This window comes from Mus caroli, unplaced genomic scaffold, assembly GCF_978045245.1.
Source record: "Mus caroli unplaced genomic scaffold, Mus_caroli_1 scaffold_16, whole genome shotgun sequence".
NCBI classification, from domain to species: Eukaryota; Metazoa; Chordata; class Mammalia; order Rodentia; family Muridae; genus Mus; species Mus caroli.
Genome location: NW_028227271.1, coordinates 6,150,626 through 6,171,531, shown reverse-complemented (window position 1 = coordinate 6,171,531; position 20,906 = coordinate 6,150,626). Strand labels below are relative to the sequence as shown.

The following is a 20,906-nucleotide window of genomic DNA, read 5'->3' as shown; positions in this document are numbered from 1 at the left end:
ACCCCACCCCACAACCCTAGACTCTCAGATGGACATCTTCTGAGGTCTAAAGAAGAGGCACAGACCAGATTAGCATCTCAGTGCCTCTGAAGAAGGACATGACACATGAAAGCAAAACATGGACCAGTGAAATGGCCCAGTGGCTAAGGCTCTGACGGAGCTGGCCTAATGCCCTATGGTGGGAAGAGAGACCCAAGTCTTCAATGTTTTCCTCGGGCCGCCACCCATGCGCCATAGCATGCGTGTGTCCACGCTCATACATACAATCGCATGGGCAGGGAGTGAGAATGTAATTAGATTAATTAAATTAAATTAAAAATGGGGTGCCTTACCTTTGGCCCTAATTTTCCTGCAAGGGAAGACAGAGAAGGAGAAGTGAGACAGGGATGATAATTTGACACTCAAACTCTCTTCGGAGGATCAGAAAGGAAAAGGCCACAACCGAGGAAGGAAGTGCATCCTTCTGTTTGTCCCCGGAATCCCTCTGTGGTGGGGTTAGGATCACGGAGCCCTTTTGTGGCTGGGGACTTAGAAGGGACAGAGGTGCTTCTAACCTCATTAGTCAAGAAGCATGCACAGTGTACAGGAATATGGCAGAGAGCAGGGGAGGAGGCAACGGGGGGGGGGGCAAAGCGCAGAAGACCCAGAGGTCAGGCAGTCCTTCCCAACCCGAGCCCTCCCAAAGAAGAGTCTAAGGAAGCCAGCCTTACATTAGCGTGGAGTCTCCTTGACGTAAGCACAAAAGAGAGCAGGACACAGGTGTTACAAAGAGCATTGCAGCCAGGGCCATCCCAGACCCATACGCCCCTCCCCCGCCACAGCAGCAAGCTCCACTGGGTCCTCACACCGCACCGGTATGGGCGCCTCCGACTCCCTCTGAGAGTCTGCGCCATACCAGGCAACAGTGTAGGGGAAGCATGCAGGAAAGGCGACTTCTCATTCCAGTTCAGCCCTGTTCTCCATAGGTGTAGGAAGGGAACCATGAGCCTGTGCGTGCACCCCCACGCTCTCCGTAGGGAGATGGGACGCTTGCGTGGGTGTGGGTGCTGGTAAGGGGTCAGCTGTACTCTTCTTTGTTAGCCCTGGTTCTAGCTGGGAGTGGGTAACCACAGCAGCTTGCAGGGGCATGATCATCCTTTCAAATCCCAGAGCCCAGCTACCCCTTTGGCTTTTCTTAAATTAATTAGCCGACATGACTCAGGAGGGGAAACTTTTGTGAAAGCATAACTGTGTTTCTGTTCGCATCCTCCTGGGGTGTTAGGTGAGGGAGGGTCTCTGTAGTGATTCAGGCTCACCAGGCTTCAACCTGGTGGAACTGAGAAGTGGCCTTGCCTTTGTGCCCCTGCTGGTGGGATCAAATAGATTGATTAGCAGCTTCTTGGCTTCAAAGAGAAGGCCAAAACCCACGGAAAGGCATTTGCTGTGTCTCCGAGTAATTTATTTATGTTGAATAATAAATAAATAAATTACGACCACTGGCAGTGGCGAGGTCAGCTGGGCAGATGGGACAGCACTCTCCGAAGGGGATCTCGGGGTTGAGGCAGTCTGGGTCTTCACAGATTATGTCATCGCAGAGGACATTCCCAGTGTCACACACACAGATGCGGCAAGATGAGGGCTTCCATACATCCTTATCTTTATACCTCTGCCCATTCTGCAGACAGCTGCCAGCCTCCTCTGCACCAAGTGGGGTGGGAGGGGCGGCGTGCCAAGCAGGAGGGGGGAAGAGCCAGAGAGAAAGAGAAAGAGGTTGTAATAAACTTGACACAATTAATGCAAATGCTAGGGAGTGGTGGGGGTAAGGTGGCAGACCACACCAGACAGACTGAATTTACACAGTAGTTTTGAAAAACATAATTTGTCTTTCTATGTATTCTACAGTACCTATAATGTTTTGCACTGTGCAAGACTGGTATGTTGGGTGGAGTGGGAGTCATGAATCCGAGATAAAGGAGGGCTGTTACTCTACTATGTCTCTTCTTCCCAGCATTGGGGGAGGGGGGATGGAGATAGGGAAGGGTAGTTGGTGAAACTGAGTGATAGGGGGAGATGATGCTCTGAGCGGGAACCCTGGGGCAGTAAAGATGGCGAATACAGAAAAAAAAATGGCGAGACACTCTAACTGCAGAGCAAAGACATCCTTTTTGTCATCCTCTAGGAATAACAAGATTTTCTAAATACAGAGACAGCTAAGAATCAGAGAAAGCGCGGAGAATTCTACCTACAAACGTTAGAAGACACAAGCAATACATAATAATCTGAAAGGCAGGCCGAGCCCTCGGGCTGGGACACTCCTGCCAGAAGGCTTGCCTCTGACTGAAGATGGCAGCCACAATATGGGTGGCAGAAGATTCTCAATGCCTAGTCGTGGCTAAGACTGACCAGTCTAGACCTGCATTCTCCAAGAATGCTAAGAAGTAGCTCGGGCTGGACCCTCTCCACCAGCGCCCTGCCGTCTGGAATTCGCCCTGCACATGAGAACGGTGCTGACAAGAGAGCGCCAGGGACTGAAGAGCCCGCACCACGTGCTAGGCAGCGCCCGGCGCTGTTTTTCTCATCAAAATCTCAAAAGCAGTGGCAAAAGCTGAGGGTGAATAATAGCGAAGAGCCACAAACCCAGTGGGCGTGGGGAGAAACGGGCCTGCCCTCTGCTCTTCAAGGAGGGCGAGAATCCAAAGATCAAAATCTCCCTTTTCTTTTCCACTGGAAGAAATCCATCTATCTAGCCTTTAGATAAGACAATCAAGGAGAAGCTGAAGGAATCCCAGGGGAAAAAAGGTCGAAGCTGCTGGGATACTTCCTGCTCCTCCGCCTCAGGCTCCAATCCCACTTTCCCCACCCCCGGCGGCGCTAATATCGCTGGAGGTGAGGAAAGGCTAATGATGTCCTGTCTTGACTAAGAAATGGCACTCTATCGCCCAAGACTGCCTAGGGCAACCCGAGAAAATCCTGGGGAGGGTGCGTCGTGAAAGCTGATCGGGTTCCCCAGGAAGGGCGCCCTAGGGCCGCGCGGGCCAAAGGCGGGGCGGGTCCAGCCGGGTGTGAGAGCTGCTGGCTGACTCTTTGTGGCTGGGGCTCCGGACACAACCCTCCAGCAGACAGACAGACATCCGTGGAGTAAAATGTAGGATTAAATGACTGCCCAAGAAAGGAGCCAACGCAGTAACCAGATCGCCTAGGTGCGGTCTGAGGAAGCCAGCACCACCCTAATTGTGGCACGAAAGGGGCTACAGATAGCATCCTGGCCGCCCGATCCGGTTCCCCTCGTTACCGCCGTGCGGCATAAGTGATTCTTTGTGGCCGGCCAATTAAAAAGCTACCTCTTTCGGGGAACTGTTTTGCTTCGTCTCCGCTGTGCGCGGGGCCGGAGCCCGGGAGGTGGCGGCAGGCGGGCACGGGGCCGGGGGGGGGGCGGGGGGGGGAGGGATGAGGGGGGGAGGCTGTGCATTGTGGGAGAGGGGGGTCGGGGAGTCGGGGGACCCACTGGGCCTTGCCTCTCATGAATGGGGCTTTTCTCGAGCGCATACAGAGCCCGATTCACAGCTCTCCACGAGGAACCAGTTTAAATAAATACGGGCAGGGTTTCAGCCCATCTGGAAGCCATCGCTGCCAATCCCCCAACGCAAACAAGTCTCACAAAGGAGGACTGAGGTCTCCCCTCCCGAACCAGCAGCACTTTTGGAAGCTAGGGCTGAGAAATGCAGATGTGGGTCAATGTCTTCGCGGCCAACAAGTTTCCCAAACTCGTGGAAAGACGGAGAGGAGGAGCGTGGTGGACTCTAGGTTTCTGACATTCCTAACGTCCACACAGGCTACGCCTTGCCCCACGCCAGGTCTTTGGGTCCTGTGGATCCAAGGCTAGAGTGTGGGGGTGTCTTGCCATTGGTGAGGCAAGCTGGGGTGTAAAACCAACGATTTTGGGGGGGGGGGCATGGTCAGATGCAGAATCGTAAGAGACCGAAAGTTTTAGACAACCTTCCCCCACCCACCCACACTCATACAAAGCTGTGGAATTCACTCTGTCAAAAAGGTTGCAGCAGTGAGAGAGAGCTCTTTGCCACTTAAGCGAGCGCCTCTGCTATCAGATGAAGAATTCGAGAAAGCATTAAGACGCTCAGTTCACGCCACTGCGCTCCATAAAGAACACCGGTCAAGACCGCAGCTTTGTGGTGTGTGTGCTTGAAAGTTTAGGACAAAAAATACAGTCAGGCCTATCTCAGACCACATACAAACACTTCGATGCCCCTACCCCCCGCCCCCAGAGCTCGAGCGCAGGACTCTGGCTTAGCTCGCCACCCTGCCACTCTGCGCGGCGGGGTCGGAAAGTGCTATCCCGGGCTTCTCGCGGCAGCGCTCCCCGCTCTAGCCCTGCCCCCCCGCCGCGTCCGCCAAGCTAAAGAGCAAAAAGTCCGCCCGGGCCCGCCTCCTTCCAAAGCATCTCTAGAGACAGCCTGGTGGCAGGGGAAAGAGCACAGAGTCTCACGGGCAGAGAGTCTTTGATCCCCACCTACTGTCCAAACAGTTTCACCTGCGATTGATTAACAGTCTGTAACATACAGAGAAAGACAGGGCTGGAACTCTACCCGTCGGAAACGTGCCCAAACACGTGGAAGAAAATTCTCTACCTAATACACTTTCCAGGCTTCGGTTGTCCTGAATATAATCCCAGACAGTGGATCTTACCCAGGGAGGAGATGGAAAGGTGCGGGAACCGCCCTTGGACCGAGGCTATACAGCTGCCACCTCTAGCCATACTCAGGACACTAGCCTGACCCCATATCCATCCACGGTTACACACGCTGTAAAGTAACTCATTGTAGGGTATACAGTGTGTGTGTGTGTGTGTGTGTGGGTGCTCTTGGGGACACATTTGGAAAGCAGGTCTGTTTGCAGTGTCAACGTTTTTCAGATGTCAAATTCCTGCAGCCCAACGGAGGCAAGGGGAGAGCCGAGTTTCAAAGAAGGGCTGCCCGGCTGCACCTTTCGGTGGGCCAGCCTGATAGCGGAGGGGACTGGAGAGCTGCGCTGAAGTCGCCGGGAGCCGCTTTTTCTTTGTGGCCTCAGATTTCAATCCATCAGGGTCAGAGTTAGTTCTTTGTCTAGCGCCCCTTTGAGCTCTGCAGCGTCTAACCCCTAGACTAGGCTGATAAATCAACCCGTAGGCGTCTCTCGATTTCTCTCCTACTTTTAAGTGTGGGACTTCTTTTATTGAGCTCGAAACCTCCTGATCAAAGCTGGTGGAAGGGGATGCGTTACGTCTGTGTTCAAACCTGTTGCATACGACGCTTTGCAAGTTCATATCCTTGCTTAACGCAGGGACCTGAGAATGTCTCCAATCGTGACTCTCACTGAAGATGCTGCGACAGAGGTCCTTACTAGCAGAATTAGGATCGGTGTAGTCCTGTATACTCTGCGCTTAGGACTTAGCGCCCTAACCCGGACCAGGACTTGGGGGAGGGAGTAGGAGGAAAAGGGTCGCAAGTTAGGGAAGTAGGCAGGGGCGGCGGGCAACTTACGGGCATCCTGGCCCTGACACCGTAGGACCGCGGCGATGAGCAGCGTCAGCAGCACCAGCGACTGGGGAGCCCCGAGGCGGATCATGGCTCACCGCGAGGCCTGGCAGAGCCTGGCCGGGGCGAAGCGCAGCGAGGCGGCAGAGCACGGAGCGGGTCCGGGTCTCTACCGCGCCCTCATGCAGGAGGCCCTAGGAGCAGGAGGAGGCAGGAGACCCGGCAGCCCAGCGGCGCTCTGCGTCTTCCCCCAGCAGAGGCTCCAGTTATATGCTCCCGGTCGCTCCAAAGGCTGGCAAACCGGCCCAAACCGCGGGCCGCCCCCCAGCCCCCCGCGGGGCTGTAACCTGAGACCCCGCCCCCGGAGCCCGCCCAGGCCGGACCAGAGCCCACACCTGCCAAGGCCAGTCGCCCCTTTCGTGAGCCCAGCTTCCCGCCCCCGATGTGCCCAGTGGCCTGATCGGGCGGGGCACCGAGACAGCCTCCGGTCGCCCCCACTTGGGACTGCCACACTGCCCCCTCTAACCACAGGCGAGAAGGGGGGGGGCATCGGGCCCCTTTCCTCGGAGTTCTGCTGGGGTTAGAAGGGAGGGGGTTGTTTGCAGAGGCATAAGCCTGGAGTTTTAGACCCAAGGCAGGGAGGACGAAGCAACAGAAAGGAGCAAGAAAGGTGGGGATGGGGAATTTAGGAGGCGGGGAGGTGCGTGGGGGACCAAAGCATGAGCAGATGGTCGTTGTCCAGAATCCTAAATCTGGGGGACAGTTTTCCAGACCTGCCTTACAGCTCCTTTGCGGAGTACCTGCCCAGTGAGCTCCCACCTGGAGTCTCGGGACCACAGCCTCCCTAACCCATCCCCCATCCAACTAGCTAGAAAAGGCCTAGGTAGAAGGGGGAACTGAAAGGGTGGCTAGGACAGCGGCTGGTGCATTCCTACACAGAGGGAGACCTGTGTGGAGGTCTAAGGGGCGAACAGGCCAGGGAAGGGACTAACGGGACTGCAGACAACCCTGGGACAAAACGGGATGGATTGGAGACGCTTGTCTAGTTCGGCTCTTCCTGGCCCAGGTTCAGGAATCTCCAGGGGAGTGGGTGCCCTTAGCCTGGATAGAGCAACCGCTGGCCAGGGACTGTTGGCCACTCTAGGGCTCTGGCCAGAGAGTCTGGAGGTGGCTCCAGCTGGACTCGGCTTTGTGAGGGGCGGGGAAAGCACCAGAGTTTTCCTAATTATTCCCCCACCCCAACCTGATTCTCCAAGTCTTCCCCTATCCCTGGACCTCCAGCCTCACCTACCTTCCTTGCTCCCCAACCCCTACCTTAGCCCAAACTGCGGAGGCTCAGCCTAGCCCTTGCTCCCGGAAGTCTCCTTTGAGAACAAGGAGGGTGAGGATGAGTCCCCAAATACACCTTTCCTTCAGGAGTGAGATGGTCCTCCCGTGAACTTTAAGCAAAGTGAAACTTGGAAATTAAGGCCTGATTTAAGCAGTAACTCCTTTGTCTCGAAGTTGGGTTTCTGTGTTGCATTCCTCCGGGAAGCTGGAAGTCCTTGGGAGAAGTCACCTCTATGGACCTGACTGGCACTCCCAGGGAATGCTGCAGGTGGGGGGCTTACCCAGCACACCATACCACCTCAGACTTTGGGGTTTCTCAGGATGGAAACAAAGAACTTCGAGTGTGTAGAACGTAATTTCCCTGCAAGTATGCTGGCTGGAGAAGTAGAGAGCGTTTTGTTGTTTGTTTGTTTGTTTGTTTGTTTGTTAATGTAAAATGCCACTGGGTTTCAGCCAGTCTAGGTTGGGGATTGCTTGAGTCTTTCTTTTTTTTTTTTTAAGATTTATTTATTTATTATATGTAAGTACACTATAGCTGTCTTCAGACACTCCAGAAGAGGGCGCCAGATCTCATTACGGATGGTTGTGAGCCACCATGTGGTTGCTGGGATTTGAACTCTGGACCTTCGGAAGAGCAGTCGGGTGCTCTTACCCACTGAGCCATCTCACCAGCCCTGCTTGAGTCTTTCTTACACCTTCCCAGGCTATTCAAGGCTTTTCGTTCAGAGCTAGATCCTTCTGCCTCGGTCTCTGCTAGAAAGGTGGCTTTAAGTCTGCAGTGCCCAAGTCTTCTTTGGACCATGGGTGTCCAGTCTTGGCCTGGAAGTCAGTTTGTAACTCTCACACATCTTTACAGATTTCATTGGGTCTCTGAGCTGCCTTTCCTAATATATTTAGAATGTGTTGTTTTTCTGCCTATGTATATACATAGACAAACATGTACACACACACACATATACACACATATATGTATATATATATATATATGCAATATCTGCATAAAAGAACTCGATTCAGCTCTCCATTTCCTGCAACTAAAAACAAAATTGGCAGGACAGTGGTGTTGCATGCCTTTAATCCCAGCACTTGGGAGGCAGAGGCAGGTGGATTTCTGAGTTTGAGGCCAGCCTGGTCTACAGAGTGAGTTCCAGGACAGCCAGGGCTACACAGAGAAACCCTGTCTTGAAAAAAAAAATAGTAATAATTACCAGAAATGGGCGATTAACTGAAGCAAAATCGATCTAGAGTTGAAATGGACGAAGCTGGAATAAATAGAAATTACTGAAATTCCACGGCCAGCTCTAGAGTCTCCTCCTACACAGCACAGAGATGGGACTGAAAAGAACAGGAAAGGAACATTCTGGTTGGCCGGAACGTATGCGTCCTTCTTACTGGGTGTCTGACAGTCTGTGGTTAACATAGCTCATGGTTAACAAAGGTGGTGTCATCTGACGTTACTAGCTTGATGCACACAAATGGAGCAGCTGTTTCCAGAAAACATAAGGAGCGCAGCAAGGGAACTGGGATGTGGTTCAATGGTAGAGGATTTGCAGAGCATCATGAGGTTCTATCACTGGGAGGCGGGAAGGACCATGCTGATAAAAACAGCAGCCAGGGCTGAGATAGAGAAGCAATATGAAGTTGACACGGAGTGTGTAAAACACCACTGCCTCGGTCATTGGTGCTACTGTGTGCAGTGGCCACAGAGAACATCTGCTTTATAGCTGCCTGCACTCCCTCATGGCGAAGTCGGACTCATGCCTGAGGGCTAGCTTTCAGGGTGACAGAAGGCACAACACAAATTTCCAAAGGAGGGACCAACCAAGAGTCCTACATTCAACTCCAATGCCTATGAACACAATGGCCAGTGTGGCTCGCTAACCCAAGGGTGCAGGATGGCAAGTATACCTGGCCAGTAACCAGCAGCTCTCTATGCGGACTTCAGACCTCTTAACAAGAAGGAAGTCATGCCTGCTACTTGAGATGTAGGCTAACTGCACGGGCCACATGGAATCATGGATCTTGGAGGAAAGCCTGCAACCTCCACTTCACTAAACCATCGTAATTTCTAACTACATTCCAAATATTTGTCCTTACACCCGCAGATAAGTGTAGCTCCCATCCTCCACCCCATCAAGGAGACTTCTCTTTGCGACAGGCAGAGATCATTACAGAAAACCACAAACAATCAGAAGGCAGGAGTTGTGCAGCCTAGTCCCAATGGATAAACCTATAATACAACTCCCGCACCTAAAGGCTCAGGAATCATTGCAGAAGAGGGGTCAGGAAGATTCTAAGGGCCACGGGAACGGGGAGTTTGCCATGCAACTGTGTGTTCTGGGAATGTCAGAAGTTACACTCATGAAGTCTCACCAGCATGGCTACCTAACAAGGGTTGAACAAGGACAACAACGGGCATCTTACATGGATGTGGGGATGAGAGAAGCCCAGGAAACTTCTACCCTACCCAGAGAACTACAGAAAACTAAGGCATCCTGAGAGTGGAAGAAACAGTCTTCCCTAGGGAAGGGCATGCCAATTGGTTTTCCAGCACCGAATGCTCAGCCCAGAAAACATATATGCAAGTAACGTTACACAGACTGAGTAGGTTGTAGTTATGTATTTAGGAATATACATTCCTAAGGTGCACACACACACACACACACACACACACACACAGAAAGAGAGAGAGAGAGAGAGAGAGAGAGACACAATTTTGTTTATCTGTTTGGTTTTCTGAGACAGGGTTTCTCTGTGTAGCCCTGGCTGTCCCAGAACTTACTCTGTAGACCAGGCAGGCCTTGAGCTCAGAGATCCACCCTCCTCTGCCTCCCGATTGCTGTGACTAACAGCATGGGCCACTATGGCTGGCTTACATACATTTTCTTAACGTGGAAAACATTTATGCCAACATCAGATCGATGAGAGGAACAAAGAACTTTGTCTTCCTCGCTGGGTAGGGGACAGGACCTGATGATCTGAGTGTGAGACCCCTGTGACATCACTGCTTCCTCACACATCAGGAGTTAGGAAAGTTAGCAATTAAACAGACACAGTCTGTATCTGCCCCAAATCAGACAACGCGGCAAAACGGATCAGTTAAGTCAATGACTTTATGTTGTATATAGACAGAATAAGCAGCCCGCTATTTTTCTCTCTTTTATGAAGATATTAATTTAGACTTTTTGTGGTGCTGGGGTTTGAACTCGGGGCCTCACACACACTAGACAAGCACTCTACCACCGAGCTATATTCTCAGCCCAAATTTAGACTTATGTAGACACGACCTTATTGGGAAAGATATTAATAGGTATACTGTAAAGAAAAGGTCTCTTTTCCTCTACCTAAATCCACTTAAAATCAGTGATAAAGTAGGGAAGGCCCCACATTCTGAAGAGCTAAGCCCACCCCAAATATGGCAGGTGGTGAATGACAAGCTTCACACGGCCTGGGAGGAGGGGAGGGAGGCTTGGCTCCTCCAACAGGACACTTGGCCTCTGTTGGTCGGGCTCCCTTCAGACAGCCTTTCAAGGCATGTTTGTGTTTTCTTTTGGCATTTCTGGGCCAGGGTAACAGGATCAGGGCTGTCCAGGATAGGGTTTTTGCAGATTTATGGTGTGCATTCCGTTCCATAAGTCCATAAATGCGCTACTATGGGCTCTCAAAGGCAAACAGCATTAAGAATCCCACCCAGACTCCAGCCTGTCCCGGTGCCACGCAGACGCAGTTTAGTTCTTATGCAAGACATTGACTTCTCCACAAGATAGAGGCACAGAACAAATGCAAAGGGGTGCAGGAGAAACATGGGGGTGAAATGTCGGAAACAAGCTCTGTTCCGATGGAGGGAGAGAGGTGCAAGAGGCAGAGAAGGGAGGGGAGGGGGACAAAGGAAGGGAAGAAGCGAGGGATAAGCAGAAGTAGGCTTCTTGAAGGAGCTGAGTTTGAGGATGCCTGGGGTTCGGAAATGCATGTGTCCATACAATCAAGCCCTGTGTGAGAGCACAGAAGAATGGAGCAAGCCAGAAGACATGGCAGGGCCCAGAACGGTGTAAACTACAAGGGCCGGGGAGGTGGGGATGAGAAGTAGAAGTAAGGGAGGGAATTACACATAGATGTGAGAACTCCATGAAAGGCACTGGTTGCCACTGAGTCTCGCTCAGGCTTATATTACTTCTATTTTAGCCCCTTCTACTTATGGCTTATGAGCCAGACCTTTGGATGGGGCTGGGAGAATAAAAATGGGAAGAAAAAGATGTCTGGTGTTTTAGCCTTCCTCTTTGGGGGAAAAAAAAAGCTGTACTTTTATTCATAAAGATTTTTCCTTGCTGGGCAGTGGTGGCACACACCTTTAATCCCAGCACTTGGGAGGCAGAGGCAGGTAGATTTCTGAGTTCGAGACCAACCTGGTCTACAGAGTGAGTTCCAGGACAGCCAGTGCTACACAGAGAAACTCTGTCTCGAACCCCCCCCCCAAAAAAAAATTCCCATGTATGTATGTATGTATGTATGTATGTACTTTAAACAAAACCCTTTCATATCAAACCTTGTACTTTCTTGAAGTAGAATAGCCTTCTGGCTTTGGGAATGTCTCTCATTGGCTCTTGAGGGTTCTAGGGGCAGAAGGAAAAAAATGCAGAAGCTTGGAAGCCCCCAGCAGACTGCAGATGAAGGAATGGGTTCTACATCAAACGCAGCCATTTCCTAGAGCCAGAAAACTTGAGCAGCCATGTAGCATGGTGGCTCCAGGAGACACCTTCAAAGAGTCAGTAACTCATGTGGCAGGACCACTCCCCATCTCCCCACGTGGCAAGTACCGTGGAGCTGTGCCTTAGTCTCTCTCCCTCTCCCTCTCCCTCTCCCTCTCCCTCTCCCTCTCCCTCTCCCTCTCCCTCTCCCTCTCCCTCTCCCTCTCCCTCTCCCCCTCCCCCTCCGCCTCCCCCTCCCCCTCCCCCTCCCCCTCCCTCTCCCTCTCCCTCTCCCTCTCCCTCTCCCTCTCCCTCTCCCTCCCCCTCCCCCTCCGCCTCCCCCTCCCCCTCCCCCTCCCCCTCCGCCTCCCCCTTCCCCTCCCCCTCCCTCTCTCTCTCTCTCTCTCTCACACACACACACACACACACACACACACACACACACACACGCCTCCCTCAGCTTGGTTAGTAAAATGCTGTCGCACAGCACGAGGACCTGAGTTCAATCCCCAGCAGCCCTGTAAAATCTGGGTGGGATGGCAGCGGTGGGATGGCCAACCTGTGGTTTCATCATTGGGGAGGCTCTCTGAGGTTCTGCTGGTGAGCCTGATGAGATTCAAGTACAGCGAGCTGCTGCCCTATCTCAAACAGTAAGATGGATGAAAGCACTTGCTTGACCTTTAACCCCTGGCTTCCACACTCATGCTTACACACATTATATGCAAATCTGTGCGTGAGTACACACACACACACACACACACACACACACACAAGAAATCTGGGAGATATGTAGACATGGGGAGCCCTGACAAGAGAAAAGAGAGAAGATATGGTTTGTGTGGCCGGCAGTTACAAATGCTGGGCTCTGGAAGTAGGCAGGTCAGAGAGCAAGGGCAGGAGCTGAAGAAAGAAGAAAAGAGGGAGAGAAGAAAGGAGTTAGGAGAGAGAGTCCTGCCATTTGAACATGACTTGTTCACCTGAAGGTCATGAGGTTTGTCCTTGCAGCAACCCTTAGGAGAAAGCTGTCATAAAGAGAGGGAGCCTTCCCGTTCTCTCTCACACCACCTGCTGCAGCGATACACAGTTACCCTGTTAGTACCAGATACTAGAACTTCCAAGGCTCCAGAGCTGTGAGTCAAAACAGCGTTTGTTATAACATCTCAGGACTGTGTTATAGCAACAGAAAACGAACAGAGACAGGGTGTTCAAAAAAGGCCAGTTTCAGAGGCGGTGCCGTTGTGACATCTCTCACAATATTCCCTCCTTTACAAGTAGGTGAGAGGTCATGTCTGTGTTCCCGTTCTTCAGTAGGAAAGGGTAGATCAACCCTGGGAGGGAGACTGACACAAGATGAGGCCTAGGCTTGTTTATTCCACAGAGTACCGGGGAAGGGGGAAGAGGAGAGAAGATTCTGCTGTCATACCCTCCGACCCACTGTGGCCAGCTCTCCAGGAAGCATCTTTACCCCACTCTAGGGTGGGGTGCGCCTTCCAGGAAGTCCCTAAAAAACTGGAGAAGACGTTTCTAGTGGATTCCATGGCCAAAAACAACACAGAAAAGGACACAGAATCCCAAACTCCGGAGGGTGCCTCGCCTGTTTTTACCCCAGGCACCTGTCTGGGGCAGCCACTGTTACACTGTCCTCTACACCTTCAGCCAGCCTCCAGCCTCCAGGATTTCGGTCACAATCCCCCAGTGCCCTATCCCTCTACTGTCTATGCCCTCTTTCCTGTCAGCTCCCTCGCCCCACACCAGGCTTCACTGTGCAAGAGTACCACCCCACAGGTGTGAGGATGCCCAGGGTGAACCATTAGAAGTGGCTCTCTCCCTCAAGCCCATTCGCCCTCTCAGGGGAGGGGACATAGTTACATAGAGTCTAACTTGGAGGTGGACAGGTTGCAACATACCTTACTGTGAGGTGGCATAGTTGGCTCTGCTAGAGTACCTTCAGCGCCATCCACAGACAACGTGTGACCTCTGAGCTGAAGGTGGGGCAGCGAAAGAAGCCTGAGGTAACCGAGTTAAGATCATTAGAAACCTGCTTTCTCTGCATGCTGCCCTCTGTGTGTAATATTGGGCCACCAACCAGCCTTCTCAGTAGCTTTTGCTTCTCATCTCCTGGGGGACCAGACCTTACCCTGTAATCCTTACCCGGTTGTATCTGGACCGCATGCATTCTCATGAGGCTGAGGGCAAAGTGCTCTGTGTGTATCGGCCTTCCTGACATTGTGCGATCAGTGTGGAAGCAGCAGTGTGATCTTTCCACAGGCTGCTGTGCCCGGGAGGCTCACGGGAAGGCATATAGTCATTAACGGCCATTTCTCTGGTGAGTACTCCAACACGACTTTCCCCCAGAAGGGATGACAACCATCAAGGTTGTCCTGCAGAACAAGATAGCAAATGGTGGCTGATAGCTTAAAACAAGATGGATTGTTAAAACTGGGGCGATCCATAGTGGGGAAGAGAGACCTGCAAGGGCTTTTGTTTGGTAAGAAATCTTAGAGGACACAATTCAAAGGAGGGGGAGACAGAAGGAGAGGAGGGAGGAGAAGAGAGAGAAGAGAGAGAAGAGAGAGGAGAGGAGGTGAGAAAGAAGAAGAGGAGGAGGAGGAGGAAGAGGAGGAGGAGGAGGAGGAGGAGGAGGAGAAGAAGAAGAAGAAGAAGAAGAAGAGGAAGAGGAAGAGGAAGAGGAAGAGGAAGAGGAAGAGGAAGAAGAAGAAGAAGAAGAAGAGGAGGAGGAGGAGGAGGAGGAGGAAGAGGAAGAAGAAGAGGAAGAAGAAGAAGAAACTCCATTTTTATTTCTACCCTAACTCCCCCTGTAATCTTGGTCAACGTGCTTTCTTCTGTGGCTCAGAGCCTCCATGGATGGAATGAAGTTGCCTAGGGGCTCTGTGATGAGAGGCACCAGCTCAGTTTTTGTCCCTTCACCTCTACAACCCTAATGGGATCTTGTTGTGCTCTCAGTAATCCCTTGACTAAATACTAAAAGGAACCCACCGGGAAGCTAAAAGGTGTCATTGCTTGGCCAGAGCTGTGATTGCTACCTGGTGTGGCTATGACAGGCAGGCAGCTCCTTGCATTTAGGCCCCACTCTCACACGGGCCCACTGGCTCTTGCTTCTGCCTCACTGGCCTAAGGAGCTCAAGCCATGAGCTAGGAGCCGAAGCCAGCCTTCTCTCCTTCCTCCCGTGGTCCAAGAGAAATGCCTCAAGGTACACAGAATATTCCAACTAGCTACAACTGTCATCTCGGCCCACCTCCTGGGCCTTTAGTGACTAACAACCGGTGGATGCCTTGGCAGACAAGATCACATACACCCCTGATTGTTGTAGGCTGAGCTAAGGACCTGCCAGGATAAGACACGCATCTCCATTGCAAAGCTGAGACAGCCACTGAGCTGGGTCCTGTGTACAACTCCATTAGCATGCTAATGAATGTCCAAGCAAACGGCAGCTAATTAGCTAGTGTTTACCCAACAGTACTCTTTGCAAACACTCTAACAGGAGCTAACATTAACTAAGCGCCTACTACATGCCCAGCCACTTTGGAGTAGTGCAAAAGATCCATTTCAGAGTCCCTGCACCAAGAGTCCTTCCGCCCACAGTCCAAGAGACAAGTTGTGTGGGAGTTGGGAGACGAGGTGCTAGGCTGGCGAGATCTCGGTGGATAAAAGCCTGTGCCCTGGAGTTGGATTCCTGGGGCCCACCTGGTAGGAAAAGCGAACTGATTCTTCTGACCTCTACACATGCGCCTGGCACTATGCATGTTCTTCTGCATGAATATGTGCAATTTTAGGCCGGGGAGTGGTGGTGCACACCTTTAATCCCAGCACATGAAAGGCAGAGGCAGGCGGATTTCTGAGTTCAAGACCAGCCTGGTCTACAGAGTGAGTTCCAAGACAGCCAGGGCTATACAGAGAAACCCTGGAAAAACAAAACAAAAATCAAGAGTAGGTGGGTCACTGCTCTAAAACATGGCAGCCGGATGGAACTTTTTGATGACGTAAATCTCTTTGTGCTGCCCAGTAGGATGGACTACAGCCACGTGTGTTCTTGAGCCTCTGAAATGCGGCTAAGACCATTGAGAACACAAGTTCTCTTAATCAGATCTCACTACCGATGGTTGTGAGCCACCATGTGGTTGCTGGGATGTGAACTCAGGACCTTCAGAAGAGCAGTCAATGTTCTTAACTGCTGAGCCATCTCTCCAGCCTGAGAACTCAAGTTTCTAAAGCAGGCTTATTGTTCCTTGCCCTTCACCTTTAAGGAGCCATGCGTGGTTGAGAGCTGCCATCCTGACCCATGTAAGATGCCCTACTACTCAGTATGGTTGGCACTTGTTGGTCCCACTTTGGATCTGCTGAATCAGAACGTACGTTTAACAAGATCCCGGGGGCAGCTGTTTGCACATGAAGACTTAAGCATGGTCTAGGGTGGTTATTTCCATGCTGGAACCACTTGGAAGAGCTTTTAACATCATTATACTGTAACGGAACCCCAGATTCACTGAACCAGAATTCCTCGGATGGGCCATCCAAGGCACAAGCATCTCCGAAGGACCCCAGGTGGTCACAGCATATGTCCTAGGCTGAGAATGGCCGCCCTCGGGCCCTGCAGCCATCTGGGGTTCTTCTAATGAATGGATGAGTCCTTGTGAGAACCAGCGACTTCTCCCCTTGCCTCTGAATTCACTTGTTGGTTCCAGCCAGTTGGGAAGTCAACAGGGTAACTTATTCATCCTTCTACAAGTGTAAGAACTGGCTGGGGACTGTGTTTGTTTCCAGTATCTAAGTGAGATGTTCATTAGTTTTTGACAAAACATGTCCAAATACCACACCAGGAAAGGGTACTGAACAAGCCCGGATGACTGAAGTCTGATTCACTTCCTCCCTCTGGGGCCTGCAGAACCCTGGCTTCCCAAAGCCATCAGTCCCCATGAACAGAGCCATTCTTCCCTTGCAGGGTGGAGGGAGGCTGCTGCTGTTTCCGAGGTTGGGAGCCTGCCTGCTCCTCCTCCTGCAGCTCAGCAAGAGTCCAAGGGGCCCGAGTGAAGAGCTGAGTTTTCCTGAAGAGCCAAGTTCTCCTATGATCGGAACCGGGTCTTGGAGGCCGCCGCGTGTGCTTTCTAGCGATGGATTATATTTACTGGGATCAGTGTTCACCTCTGAACTGGTGAGGGCTTGAGAAATTTGTGTCTGAAATAAGCTTTGAGGAAACTGAGTCCCGCGAGCAGTGAGGCTATCCCAGGGGCTGGAGTTGCCAGCGGAGCATCGACTGACAGGTTCACGGAGGAAGGGCATCTTTGATCCGGATGATGCAGATGTACAAGGACTTTACTCCGGAAATGGGATTCCCCGACTGTTCCGCCCTCAGCTTAGCATGGCGTAGGTGTCTCACTGTGCCTGTGGAGTTTCTTGAGCTTTGTGGTCACAGCTCTTGTGGGGGCATTTGTTTCATACACACCTTCGAGGATTTGGTCAAGGCAAATGTGCCCTCAGGAAGGTTACAAGAGGGAAAGCCATTGAGCTCTTGTCAGTCTTGGGGTAAGGGAGAAAAACACGCCATTGCTGGTTGTGTCCTAAGACACCAGTGCAAGATGCTGCCCCTGCTGCCCTGCTCTCCACGGGCAGGTTCCCAGCATCCTGGACCACAAGCCACACCTGAGGGAAGCCTCTCTGTGCCCTGACTGGGTCTGAGCCCAGTTTCCAAGGAGAATCAAGAAAGACAGGGAGCATGGTCTCCTTCCCATGCAGATGGAAACAGAACGAGAAAGCTGGCGATGTCTTTATCTCTTCCCGTGGCTTTAACTCAATTGCTTTCCTTTCTTTCTGTGAAGTGGTGCTCCACGCACCCCCACCCCCACCCCCAGATCCTGATACTGTCTGGCTCCACAATCAGCACTTTGTTAAATGTTCCCCCACTTTTTAATGGCACTTCATGTCAAAGCCATAAAACATCAGGGCCCAGCAGGCTCCCTGATAGTGAAACGCCTTAATCCTCTTGACTTAGAGACTGGGGCTGGGGTGGTGGCGCCTTGGGCCAGTACTAAACCAAAGAAAAACTCATTAATAATGACCCATCGAAATTTGACATTTTACCATGGATTTCTTACACTAACATATATATTTGAAGTGCAATATTGTTCATCTTGCTAAGCTTTCGGATGCTAACAGATTAACAGTAATTTGTGTGTACTCTGAGGAGGTAGCTCAGTCAAGGGATTCTTGTTTGGCATGCGTGAGGAGGCTCTGGGTTCAATTCCCAGCACTGCAAAATTAAATAAACGTCAGGTGTGTTGGCACATGTCTTTAATCCTCAGGAGTTAGAGGCAGGTAGATCTTTGTGAGTTGAAGGCCAGTTTGGTCTACATAGTGAGTGCCTGAACAAGCCATCAATAACATACAATAAGACCCTGTGGAGTGGTTTGAATATGCCTGGCCCCAGGACTGGCACTATTAGACGGTGTGGCATTGTTGGAAGAAGTGTGTCACTGTGGGAGTGGGCAATGAGATCCTCCTCCTAACCACATGGGAGCCAGTCTCCTCCTAGAGGCCTTCAGATGAAGATGTAGAACTCTCAGCTCCTCCTGCATCATGCCTGCCTGGATGCTGCTGTGCGCCCATCTTGATGATAATGCACTGAACCTCTGAAATTGTAAGCCAGCCCCAATTAAACGTTATCTTTTATAAGAGTTGCTTTGGTCATGGTGTCTGTTCACAGCAGTAAAACCCTAAGACACCCCCCCCCCCCCGCGTAAACAAACAAACCGATAAACCAATACATAAATAAATGCAAAACCATAACATGACACTGAATCTGTGCGCCAAGTACAGGAGGACGACGTGGCTGTAAACCCAGCGCCCATGAGGCCGAGACAGGAGGATCAAGAGTTCAAGTCAACCTGGAGAGTAAGACTCTGTCAGAATGGGGAGGAGGGAGTAAGAGAGGGAGGGAGGGGGGGGGAAGGAGGAAGGGAGGGAGAGATAACTTGTCCACCTCCTTCTCATCTATCAGCCTCAAGTGCTCCCCTGCTTCTCCAAGAAAGGTGAGAGTTCTAACTCAAGGCACAGAGCATTCACGGGTTATTTGCACGTTATGGTGCAGTCAAAGAAGCAAAGACATCTGAAAGTTCAATAAATTCATGCTATCCTCTAAATATGGTGCGGCTGCTGCCGACAAAACAGAGACAGAGGTGCAGCAGGGAGCTGAGATTCAGGGACACAAGCCAAGATGTAGACCTGGCTGCTGCTATAGCTGGGCTGCTGACCTGCATTGACGGGGGAGCCTCCACTCCTCCCTAACCCAGCCAAAGCCTTTCCAAACCTGGCTTTGCTACACTGTGTCTTCCCCACCGTTTTCTTCCCCATGGGCAACTTGTGGTGCACAGCACAGCCTTAGGACACAGGGAAGGAGAACCCAGCAGCAGACCTGAAGGTCACCTCTTCTACTTTGCAATGACTGTACTGTCTGGTGGTCCAGTGCGTGGCCGCACCCTGCTTTTCTAGCCAGTGGCCCAGTGGCTGGCTCCAGCTGTTTCTTCCCCCTTTTTGTCCCCTCCCCCCTTTCTCTAGGGTTGTATGGCAGGACCATGCAACATCTACAAAGTTTCCACACACAGAGTATACTAAAATGCCCCTTATTGTCAATGTTCAAATTTATCATAATCTTTGTTTTATGGCCTATGGCTTCTTCTGCATATTTTCAAGATTTTCTCTCTTGCCTTTGGATTTCTTTCTGGTTTTGTATTTACATTTCAATATTTTTTTGTTTATTAATTTGGGTTATTTTTAAGATAAGATTTCTCTGTGTAGCCCTGGCTGTCCTGGAACTCACTCTGTAGACCAGGCTGGCTTCCAACTCAGAGATCTGCCTGCCTCTGCCTCCTGAATGCTGGAATCAAGGTGTGTGCAGCCATGCCTGGCTAAAATGTCAACTTTTGACTTGCACACAGTTGATGGTATTTTATGGCTTGAGAAGTGCATCCGAGTCACTATGCTCCTTTAACTAGTTGTTCTAGGTCATTTACATTAAATTACATTCAGTAATTTATATTACATTACAGGAAGGTCTCCCGTTCCTGCTTCGAAAGGCCTCTATGGTCATCGAAGCTGTGTTGGAGCATGTCTGTCTTGCCTCTCCCCAATGCATCCAGGCGCCTGAGTCCTAACTCTCGTTCTGTGAACATCTGGCAGGCTTGCCCTGGAGTCTGGGGCAGCGGGATGGGACAGCTGTTGGGTATTCAGGTCTCATGGCTGCTCCATTGTCTCCAAAGAGTGCTTCTTACACATCTAAAAATTCATCCTCTGGTAACTCTTCTCAAAAGAAAAACAGAGCCAGACATAAATGCCAAGCAGAGGCAGGTGAGTTCCAGGACAGCCAGGGATACATAGTGAGACCCAATCTCAAAAATAAATAGAAAAAAACCATAAGCTCTTTCTGGTGGTTTGAATCAAAATGGCCCCCACAAGCCGGGCGTGGTGGCGCATGCCTTTAATCCCAGCACTCGGGAGGCAGAGGCAGGCGGATTTCTGAGTTCGAGGCCAGCCTGGTCTACAAAGTGAGTTCCAGGACAGCCAGAACTACACAGAGAAACCCTGTCTTGAAAAACCAAAAAAAAAAAAAAAAAAAAAAATGGCCCCCACAGACCCACAGAGAGTGACACCATTAGTGGGCGTGGTCTAGTTGGAGTGGGCGTGGTCTTGTTAAGAGGAAGTCTGTCACTGGGGATGGATGGGGCTTTGAGGTTTCAGATGCTCAGGCCTGGCCCAGTGTCTTTTCCTGCTGCCTGCTGATGGAGGATGGCTTGAACTGTGGGGGCCTGGTTCAAAGGGTTTCAGAGGAGAATATTAGTGTGTTGCCTAAAGACCATCCTTGTGATATTTTTGGCAAAGAATGTGGCTGCTTTCTGCCTTTGTTCAAAAAAAAAAAAAAAAGGGCTGGCGAGATGGCTCAGTTGGTAAGAGCACCCGACTGCTCTTCCGAAGGTCCAGAGTTCAAATCCCAGCAACCACATGGTGGCTCGCAACCATCCGTAACGAGATCTGGCGCCCTCTTCTGGAGTGTCTGAAGACAGCTACAGTGTACTTATATATAATAAATAAATAAATCTTTAAAAAAAATGGCACAAGTTTATAATCTTAAAAAAAAAAATCTGCCTGAGATTTTTGAAGAGTTATGGATTTAGCAGCTTTGGCGGAGGAAATTTCTAGACTGTCTAGTATTGACTGTGTGGCTTGGTTATTAGTGGCCGTTCTTATGCAGATCTATAATGAAAGGGGGCAGGCCGAGCAAGGAAAAACACTTAACTATAGAGTTGTAGGAGAAAAGGGGGCCCCAGGAAATGTAAAGAGGCTAAAGAAAAGCCGGACGCTAAGTGGGATAAA

The 20,906-nt window shown here is 51.1% G+C and overlaps 1 protein-coding gene across 2 annotated transcripts in view; it reads right to left on the bottom strand.

The window, feature by feature from the left end:
- Positions 1-5,601, bottom strand: part of Col2a1 (collagen type II alpha 1 chain) — a 28,703-nt gene extending 23,102 nt beyond the window's left edge. The window contains exons 1-3 of one of the 2 annotated variants that reach the window (XM_021182829.2): positions 5,517-5,601; positions 1,474-1,677; positions 333-349 (exon numbers count right to left, since the gene is read on the bottom strand). In XM_021182829.2, the coding sequence (XP_021038488.1) occupies positions 333-349; positions 1,474-1,677; positions 5,517-5,601 (306 nt within the window). The remainder of the gene's footprint in view (positions 1-332; positions 350-1,473; positions 1,678-5,516) is intronic. The other variant, XM_021182830.2, reaches the window with a different exon arrangement.
- Positions 5,602-20,906: the final 15,305 nt, after the last annotated feature.